The sequence below is a fragment of the Ochotona princeps genome, chromosome 3 (assembly GCF_030435755.1).
Source record: "Ochotona princeps isolate mOchPri1 chromosome 3, mOchPri1.hap1, whole genome shotgun sequence".
NCBI classification, from domain to species: Eukaryota; Metazoa; Chordata; class Mammalia; order Lagomorpha; family Ochotonidae; genus Ochotona; species Ochotona princeps.
Window position 1 is genome coordinate 23057442 of NC_080834.1, and position 10169 is coordinate 23067610.

The window sequence follows — 10169 nt, forward strand, 5'->3', positions numbered from 1 at the left end:
ATTAATTTTACACAATCACATATTGTCAAAAGACAATAAACATCAAAGTTCTCCTAAACACCTTGATTTACAGATTGACTTGTTTCTTGTGGCGAAAATTACAGTGAAAGGTACTTTAAATGAGATGTGTACTACAAAACAGAATGTTTCATTCTCCTAAAACAATCGTTTTATTTCTATGTATTTACTCTCAAAGGCAAGCAAATGGTATCACTCTGATGCCCTATACTGCCTGTTCCTCAGTACGACAGTACATCCATCTCTTCCTTTTCTGTTCATTACCTATCACACTGTGACATTTTATATACAAAAATAGGTAAGGCAATACTTTCTAAAGCGCCATGCTGCAGAGGGCAATGAATGTCCTGCCCCTGCAGGCTGCGAGCCTACCTCATGAGGCTTGTTAGTGAAGGGCAGACCGCTGCTTACAGGCCAATAAAAACAAACACAAAAATGTCATTCAGAAATACACAGCATCGTTGAAAAGCAGCAATGCCCATTTCTGCTCAGAGAGGAAAGTGGTGTTGATCAACGGACATGCACAAGGCAGCAGATGAATTAAACTTTTATTGTAAATTATAACTCCAGGCTTAGCTCAAGACACCTCAGTAATGATACAATCATCCCAGAACACAATTTGCTAACCATGAACTTCCATGTTTTTTCTCACATCTTCTCAGCTAATCCATCTTAAACTTTAGATATGCAGGCACTACTACCCACCAGCGAGCTGGATCAATGCGTCACAAACACTCATTTTCCCTTACAATCAAGTGCTTGAAAAGGAACTTCACACCAATACTTTTTAAATGAAAGACATTAATGGATGGCAATTAATGGACTGCTAAACTTAAAAATCACATAATGCAACTAAGCAATTTCTAAATTCTAGCTAGCAGACCACTGGCTACATGATGCCTGCTTTCTCTGCAAAGCTAGATGAGCAACTACATATTTAACAAAGACTGTAGCATCAGACTCAGGGTTTCCCCCTGGCCTGGGATAAGGCAGTGAAAGAGAAAAGCAGGGGTTGCATTATGTGGTCTGAAGTGATGCTGAGGAGCTGCCTAAAATCAGCTCCAGCATCAACCAATCAGCTCCCAGGCCAGCAACAACGCACTCCACCCTAGAAAAGTCCTGACGAAGAACCACACTGGTAACGTTCAATTCTCAGTCTCATTTAAAACTCCTTTTTTCATGCCACATGGGAAAATAACTTTGAAGGCAATGTGTTCTGTGGAAAAAAACACGGCCAACCACAACAGGAGGGTTCTAACTTCAGTTTCATTACAAGCTACTTCACTGCTGGTGACATTCTGTCTGGAATATGCTTAGTATCATACCCAAACATGCGCAGGCACCCATCCAATAAATGCTATATATTAATCATTTAGTTTCTTCTAATACAGAAATTTCTCAAAAATTTATCAAAATCAACTTGCTCCATGTAATTGTAGCTCTACAGAAAAATAGTGTATATCATTTTTTCTATAACCTTATGTTATGTGCAACTTTCACTTCTACACAAAGTTTCAAAAGCCACAAAACACTTACTGGCAAAAGGAGCAAAAATACTTTGTCCTTAATGACAAAACAAGAACACTCGGTTGTCAACATGAAAAACAGCAACTCTAGTTGCTTCCCTATGAAGCCTTTTCAGGGTCTTTCTTTCCCAACAGGGGTCAAAGACAAAGTAAGAGTGTCTTACATGAAAGTTTCAGCCAAGCTAGACAGGCAGCCCTGAAAAGCCACACTTAGGCCACAACCAATGGCATTATTGCCTATCAAATCTAGTAAAGGGTGTGTATAATGAAAAGAGAGCACAACCCTAACCCAGCAGCAGGAACTGCAACAAAGGCCATGAGAGTAAATGCCCCAGGCCCGTGCGGGTTGCTATAGATACATTCTTTGCAGTGCATGCAAGTGTGTAAGACAGACAGCAATATCCCTGATCCCCATAAGGCAATGAAGTCCAGAGGCAACCTGCACTGCTCAAAGACACCTGACCACAGCCGACTTAGTCTGCACCTGATGCCCAAATCCACTCTGCACTCTGCCTCGCTGCTGTGACTTGAGGCCATGAGATGTGAGGCAGTCTTCCATGATGTTCTGAAAAGCTCCCGCTGAGATCCTCTCTCCTGCCTTTCCTTCTTCTGGCGTCTCCCTAGAACTTGCTTCTGATCCAGTCTATCATCTGTCTCTTTTCAGTTCCTCCATTCCCCGTCACTCACTCTGTTAGTCACTGAAATCCAGCCTTGTACCCATGCCCTGTCCTTGTTAAGCCAAGAACATGGAAGTTAAATGCAAGCTCTAAGATAACAAGTAACTCCTATGGGATGAACTAACATTTGTTCTCATTCCAACTTTGTCATGCTCCACTCTGGAGGGACAATGGACATGGGGGCCGCTGTAGCAGGTGAGGATTCCCTGTGAGATCCTTGTGCAAACCATACGCACCCAATTGAACACTTCCCTGAGGCTGGGGCCATACACACCCAACTGAACGTGGCCCTGAGGCCGGGGCCATACACACGCAACTGAACACGTCCCTATGGCTGGGGCCATACACACCCAACTGAACATGTCCCTATGGCAGGGGCTCAGCACATATTTAGAAGGTTTTTAATCTTTGACTTTGGCAATTAATTTTCATACAAACAGACCCTGCTAAAACAGTAATTATTCCTATTTCCTGAATGGGACAAACTATAGAAAAAAAAAGCTTGAGAAATATCTTCATTTAATTTAAGATCTACTTGATGACGACAGCTATTTAATAGACAGCACCTAATATGTAAATCACTTGTCATGGTCTAAATGCCAGAGGTATGTACACCACCCTGCTAGACATGAGCTGCCATAGCAGCCAGCTTCTCCATTCCAAGCCTGTACCCAGCTAACACCACAGATCCTCTTGACAACCCCTAATGCACACTATTACCCTGATCAGTAAACATGAGGAAACTGAGTCACAGAGATATGAAATGACTTCCCAGGATCACACACCTAGTTAAAACAAGGCATTAAACTCAAGGACTCTGATTCCTCCTTCCATATCCATTACATCTCATTGATCACTGCACTACAGAAGCCCAAGGGTAGCCCCACAATTTGCCAAGTACCTACTGAACAACAAGCACTGGGCACTGGAGACGGGCACACTTCTGGCCTGGGGTAACACTGGCACTTGGGATGACACGCATCCCGATCTGGTGGGGCCTGAGTTTCAGGCCCGCCTCCAGATCCCTGCTAACATGCAGTCTCATAGGAAGCAGGCCACCAGGCCCCTGCCAGCCACAGGCTGGCCTGGGATGGCAGCCCATGCCCACGTGCAGCCTGGTGCTATCCTAACCATGGGGGCGCGTGGGGGTGAGCCAGTAGACGCAGTGCAGGAAGACACTCTCCCTCTTTTTCTTTCTCACTCTCCTCTGTCGCAAATTATTCATTTTTAAAAAGAGCCTAGTCCTTGGCTAAAGGGACCTTTGCTTTTAGGAAAACCCGGCACAACCGGATGTGCCAATCACACTGAGGCTGGTGAGCCAACCTAACGGTTATGCAAGCACATTGCAAGGACAGTTCGCTCAGGCACTCAGGTGACAAATCGCACCCCAGAGCAGAGGGCTTTCTTTTTTCAGTTTTAAACAAGTGTAATATACTTACCTGACATACAGACATCCATGGCATAACCCTTTTTAAACCTTTTGTTGGCGTTTTTGTCCACCACTTGGAAAACCAGAAGACTCCCAACACTCCCACTAAGCTTTAGGGAAGCCGCGTTACTGGACTCTAAGCTACCTGCCTTTCAAAACATTTAAATAGCTATCTACCTCTCCTAGAGCTTTCTGCACACAGGTGCTGCGGCAGCAGTCATGCCCTTTCCCAAACTGTTGGGACCCGGAAGAGAGTTAATGGTTAATCATACTCTAAACTGAAATTGTTCGGGAAGGTCTCTTCCGCAGAGTAACACAGACTGGACTTAGGCCTGCTCAGCTGCTTTCCTTGATGCTCAATAAACAGAGGTGGCTAACTGTAAACAAATAATTCTGCCAAGTTGAAAATGTTACACATGATGAAACTGAGTCTAGAGAGAAATGCAGTACCTTAACCCAGACAGGACTCTGGTGAAACGAAGAGCTGATCTTGCATGAGAAGGCGCATGCCAGGAATGCTGGCGGCATCATCTTACTGGACTGGGACCACACTGCACTGCATTCCCCAGCCATTAGCAGGAGGCTGGGTTAGAAGCAGAGCCACCAGGACAAGTACCAGCACCTACATGGAATGCCAGCACTACAGGCAGAGATCTGGCTTGCTACTTTGCAACCAGCTCCCAAATGGATCATTCTAAACTCTATTAAAAAAAAGAAGAAGAAGAAATTAAATGATTCAGGACCATTGCTGGGTCCTAGCAGAGCAAGCCAGTCCTGTGAGCCCCTGGTTTGAGTTCCAGCTGTTCCACTTTTGATCTAACTTCCTACTAACGCATCTGGGAAAGCAGAAGGCAGCCTGGTGCTTGTGCCCCTGCCTCCAACAAGGACCAGCCCAGCAGAGCTCCAGGCTGCTGCTTCAGCCTGACCCAGCCTGGCTGTAGTGGCCTTGGGTAAGGGAAGCAACAGATGGAAGATGTCACCTGGGTGGGATCCCCTCTCTGTCTCTAAGTCTTGCCTTTTAAATAAATCTAACAAAAGAAAGAAAGAAAAATGAGGCCCATGTTCACCCAGGAAGTTCTAGAACGAGAGTGCAAACCACAGAGCAGACTGACTGCTCTGCCTTCAGCACAAGACTCAAGGTCCAGTGTACAGATCTCGGAGCTGGATTCTCAGCCCAAGTAGCACCCTGACACCACCTGCAAAGCTGTGAGAACCACTGAGGCTGCACTTTCACCCCAGGACCACACATAACTGCTCTGGGAGCCAGCCATGCAAGTGTTCTAACAGGCAGTCCAGGGTGGAAAACACCGCCTGAAGACACAGACAGTGGTGCACAGCTCAGCCAAAAGGACTATTTTGTTTTGCTTTGCTTTAAGCCTAAATGTTAAGTCAATACTGTAGTGACCAAAGGTGGTTGTTACTACCTCTCCCGCCAGCATGTGACCTCTGGCCCAGGTCCCAGTAAAATCAAGGTGCCACTCTGGGAGCTGCTTACAGATAACACACAGACAAATGAACACTGTTTGCAGTGGAGGAAGGCGCCCCTACTTTCCCAGCACCTTTACGAAGCTATTTCACAACAAAAGGCAGTTGAGATTACAGTAAGTTAGTTAGGAACTACAGTATAACTCTGCAGCTAAAGATGATCTAACCATGTTCACTAACAAATGCGGATGAATCATCAGCTCCTAGAACTACTCTAGCATTCCCAGGACTCACCCTTTAAAAGGTCACTCATAATTAAATCAGATCCCAACTCAAGCAAGAGATCCCACCTAACCTCAATCAGTGAGGGAATACTTCACATTGTTGAGCAAAAGAATAAAAAAGTCACCTGTCATTGGAGAAAAGAAAGCAAAAGTGAGGCTGCATCCAGAGCTGTTCATTAAAGGGACAGACGTGGAATCCAAAAGAAAGGCAGCAGAAGTCAAACCGGCTCATTACAGGTAACAGAAAACGCTGGCCACTTGTGAAACACTTCCTGCATAATCATACCCTAAGTCTTGCAGCACCACAATTCGAGAGGAACTTGCAGAAACGTAAATTAAGAAGCAAACTCTGAGGCCACTCATTCAAGCTCAGTAGAGCCTTTCCAATTCCTGCTGCAGCAAAAAATGCACATTCCCATGATCCTGTATTACCATCTGCCACCTTTCTCCTCCACCACCATTGCCAAAGAACTTCAATTAAGGCAGATAAGAAACTGCTTCTGGTTTTCAAAATGAAATACTTCAAGTCAAGACCATGATTCAGAAATCAACAGCTTGGTCAACAAGCAGCAGCACTGGCAGCTGAGGCAACGCCACTCCTTGGGCAGTATTCTGTCTCTGATGTTTGCTCTGCTTTTCCAACAGCACAGCCACAGCAGCGAGGCCTCAAGCGCTGACCCATGGACTTTTTCACCTTGATTGAGCTGGGTTTTGATTGTTGTCCAAATACACATGTGCACTTCCTGGAGTGTGAGGCCCTGGGCAAAGGTGAGGATGGAATGGGAGAATGAAGGGCCTGCCTTTCTGGGACACCCACACCCAGCACAGACCCCACTAACCACCCAGCAAGACCCTCCTCGGGACTCCCACACCCAGCACAGACCCCACTAACCACCCAGCAAGACCCTCCTCGGGACTCCCACACCCAGCACAGACCCCACTAACCACCCAGCAAGACCCTCCTCGGGACTCCCACACCCAGCACAGACCCCACTAACCACCCAGCAAGACCCTCCTCGGGACTCCCACACCCAGCACAGACCCCACTAACCACCCAGCAAGACCCTTCCCAGGACTCCCACACCCAGCACAGACCCCACTAACCACCCAGCAAGACCCTCCCCAGGTCTCCCACACCCAGCACAGACCCTACTAACCACCCAGCAAGACCCTCCTCGGGACTCCCACACCCAGCATAGACCCCACCAACCACCCAGCAAGACCCTCCTCGGGACTCCCACACCCAGCATAGACCCCACTAACCACCCAGCAAGACCCTCCCCAGGTCTCCCACACCCAGCACAGACCCCACCAACCACCCAGCAAGACCCTTCCCAGGACTCCCACACCCAGCACAGACCCCACTAACCACCCAGCAAGACCCTCCTCGGGACACCCACACCCAACACAGACCCCACCAACCACCCACAGCTAAGGCCCTCCTCGGGACACCCACACTCAGCACAGACCCCACTAACCACCCACAGCTAAGGCCCTCCCCGGGACACCCACACCCAGCACAGACCCCACTAACCACCCACAGCTAAGGCCCTCCTCGGGACACCCACACCCAACACAGACCCCACCAACCACCCACAGTTAAGGCCCTCCCCGGGACACCCACACCCAGCACAGACCCCACTAACCACCCACAGCTAAGGCCCTCCCCGGGACACCCACACCCAGCACAGACCCCACCAACCACCCACAGCTAAGGCCCTCCTCGGGACTCCCACACCCAGCACAGACCCCACCAACCACCCAGCAAGACCCTTCCCAGGACTCCCACACCCAGCACAGACCCCACTAGCCACCCACAGCTAAGGCCCTCCCCCGGACACCCACACCCAGCACAGACCCCACTAACCACCCACAGCTAAGGCCCTCCTCGGGACACCCACACCCAGCACAGACCCCACTAACCACCCAGCTAAGGCCCTCCCCGGGACTCCCACACCCAGCACAGACCCCACTAACCACTCAGCTAAGGCCCTAGCTGCTGCACATGTGCAAATCCAGTTCTGATTTTGTACCCTAAGCCAGCCAATGTTCCCTTGGCCTAACTGAGCTCATCTTCCCAGGGAAGCTGTTGATAGTCCTTAGTAAATAAACATCTACTCTTTTCAAACCAGCAATTACTTGTGCGCAGATTTCAACAAGGTGAATGAGGAATTTCATGAACCTAATGGCATACCAAAACAGGTCTTCCATTTGAACCAAGCCCTGCCACTTACATTCACACCGGCCTCAGTGAGCTAAAAATACTTGACTTTCTTCTAAGTTGGGAAGAACAAATGAGACCGAGCAATGAGCTATATATCATTTGCTCTCATCCTTTTTTTTTCTTTTTACTTAAAACACGCAGAATAGCTGGAGCAACAACAGACACCTGTTTCTACTTCTGTGCACCCACAGCCAGAACAGCCCTCCGGGCTCCACGGCCGTGCTACGAGGTGGGCTGCAATGACCGTGCGCAGTTCACTCTTCCAGCTTCTAGGCTGTGCTCCTGCAGAGCCGCAGCAGTTGCAAAGAAACCACAAGTTCAGGCAAAAGCTTTAGGAAAAGTATGCATAGGATGCTTATGCCTTCTGCTTCACCGTGCAAACACGCACCACATGTATGAGAGTTCCATTAAATGAGACTGCACACACAAGGACACACAGTTTGAGGCTGTGTCTTGCAAAAGGAGAAATTCTGTTTGTCTCTTCTATGTCCCAAGGCTAAGGGTAGAATGTGTGTTCACCTACACAAACCCACACATAGCTCTGTGATGAAGTGAAGGCTGTGTATGACAACCGCAATAACTGTAAGGGCATGATCAGCGAAGTGGTGTGGACCGACCCGACACATCCACCATGGAGAAAGACCCCCTGTCACACACAGTGAAAAACCAGCAGGCTCAGTTCCGCTGACAAGGCCCTTGGTTGAGACTTGTGGTCAGAGCTTTGGTTTCCCCCGACGCCTCTCAGCCCAACGCTGCACTTCCTGTGGCACCGGGAGCCACCTCTCCCCTGCTACCCAAACACGTGTGCCTGGGACGTGGGCTGGCAGATACGGCCCTGGAAAGTCCTGTGCCATGGGCACTGCAGCCGGGCCTTTGACAAGGGCTGGGGGTGCGGGACTGACACCCCGCGCGCAGCTGCCTCTACACGCCCTGCGACACGCCCAGCCAGTGTCCGAAGGGAACCGCCAGCAGGCCGCGGGCGGAAGGGCATGCCACCTTCCCGGACACTCCCGAGGGCCAGGAGCCCCGCGCAGCTCGCCCCCGATGTCCCTGAAGGTCAGCGGTGGCACCTGCAGTGCAGACGGCTCGCCCCAAACCACTTTTCCAGCGGCGCCAGTGGCGCGGGGCGCAGCTGGCTCCCAGCCGCGCGCGTCCCGTTAGGCATACCTTGCAACTGGGCGGACAGGGACTCCTGGTGCTGTTGGTACTTGAGCGCCACCGCCTCGGCTTTGCGCAGCTGCGTCTGCAGCTCGTAGTACAGCATCACGCCGTAGAGAAAGCCGAAGACCACGGTCAGCAGCAGCAGCGTCTGGAAGATCCGCTTCTGCTTGCGGGAGCACACGCCGTTCCCCATGGTCCCGCCGGGCCCCCGCGCCGTGGCCGCCGTCACCCCTCGGCCCGGCCGGGCTCCTCAGCAGTGGCCGCCGCAGGAGCTGGCCCGACGCGGCATCCACGGGAGGCGCGAGACACAAAAGCGGGGCCGCCTCAGTCCCCGCGCACGGCCGGGCGCGCAGCCTCCGACGCCGCCAAACTTGCGCGGGGCGCCCTGGGCCGCCCGGGGGCCCTCCGCATACTTCGGGGCTGCAGCCCAGACGCCGCTGCCGGGGCCCTCCGCGGCACTCTGTGGCCCCGGCGGCTCGCGAGGTCCCGCCCCGAGCGGCGGCTCCCCGGCACCCCTCGGCGGCCGCCCCGGGCAGGGTGCGCGCTAACAAAGAGCCCGGCGGCCGCCCCGGGCGCGGCGAGCGCGCGGGCGCGGGGCACGGGCCGGCTGCGGGGGGCTGCGGGGGCGGCGGGCCGCTGGCACGGACGGGGCTCCCGGAGCTCGGCCCCCGACGCTCCCGCCTCACTTACGTGTCACCCGCGGCCCCGCTGCCCCGGCCAACGGGATTCCGGGAGGAAGTCCCACTCGGGCTCCGAGCTCATTGGGCTGGGCCCTGCCGCCGCTCCCTCCCTTCGCAGAGGCAGTGCCGGGCTCGATTGGACGCCGCCTTTGTCCGTCCGACCCCGACACCGCGCCTTCCCGGGCGGCGCGGGGGCCGGCCCGGGGCTCCGTGGGCAACGCGGCCGCCGGGCGCCCGGGTGCGCCCACGTGCGGCTCAGGACGGGTCGGGGCGAGGGGCGGGGAGCCAGGGGTGGCGGGAGAAGGTTCCAGGCCGATGGCCGCGTGAGGCTCGTGAGCACGTGTGGGAGCGCGCGTTGGCTGCCTTGCGCTCGGGACGCACGTGGGGAGAGCACAGCAAAGTGCGCGGACCGCGGAGTGGATGGCAGCGACCGCGCGTCTCTCCCTGCGCTGCGGCCAGGTGCTGCTGACTCACGGGCTGGCTGGGAACGTGCAGCGCCTCTGAGATGCAACCCAGATGCCTACTGCTCCCGCCAGGTCTGTCCCGCTCCACCTACTCCCCTGGACTCCTATGTGCCCACAGATGGCAAGCCAAGAGTCAGGAGACTTGAAGCGCGCCGCGCTGACGGCCCCGCAGCTGTCCACGTGGGCTGCAGGAAATCACTTTGGCACCGGGAGAGCCATGAGCTCATGGTTTTCCCCTGACTGCCAGCGGAGTAGGAACAAATCTTAGAGGCAAAGATGAG

The 10169-nt window shown here is 52.7% G+C and overlaps 1 protein-coding gene across 1 annotated transcript in view; it reads right to left on the bottom strand.

The window, feature by feature from the left end:
- Positions 1–9307, bottom strand: part of GOLIM4 (golgi integral membrane protein 4) — a 71777-nt gene extending 62470 nt beyond the window's left edge. Inside the window, exon 1 of the mRNA XM_058661507.1 lies at positions 8751–9307. Within this exon, the coding sequence (XP_058517490.1) occupies positions 8751–8937 (187 nt within the window). The 5' untranslated portion in view covers positions 8938–9307. The remainder of the gene's footprint in view (positions 1–8750) is intronic.
- Between the last annotated feature and the right edge of the window lie 862 nt (positions 9308–10169).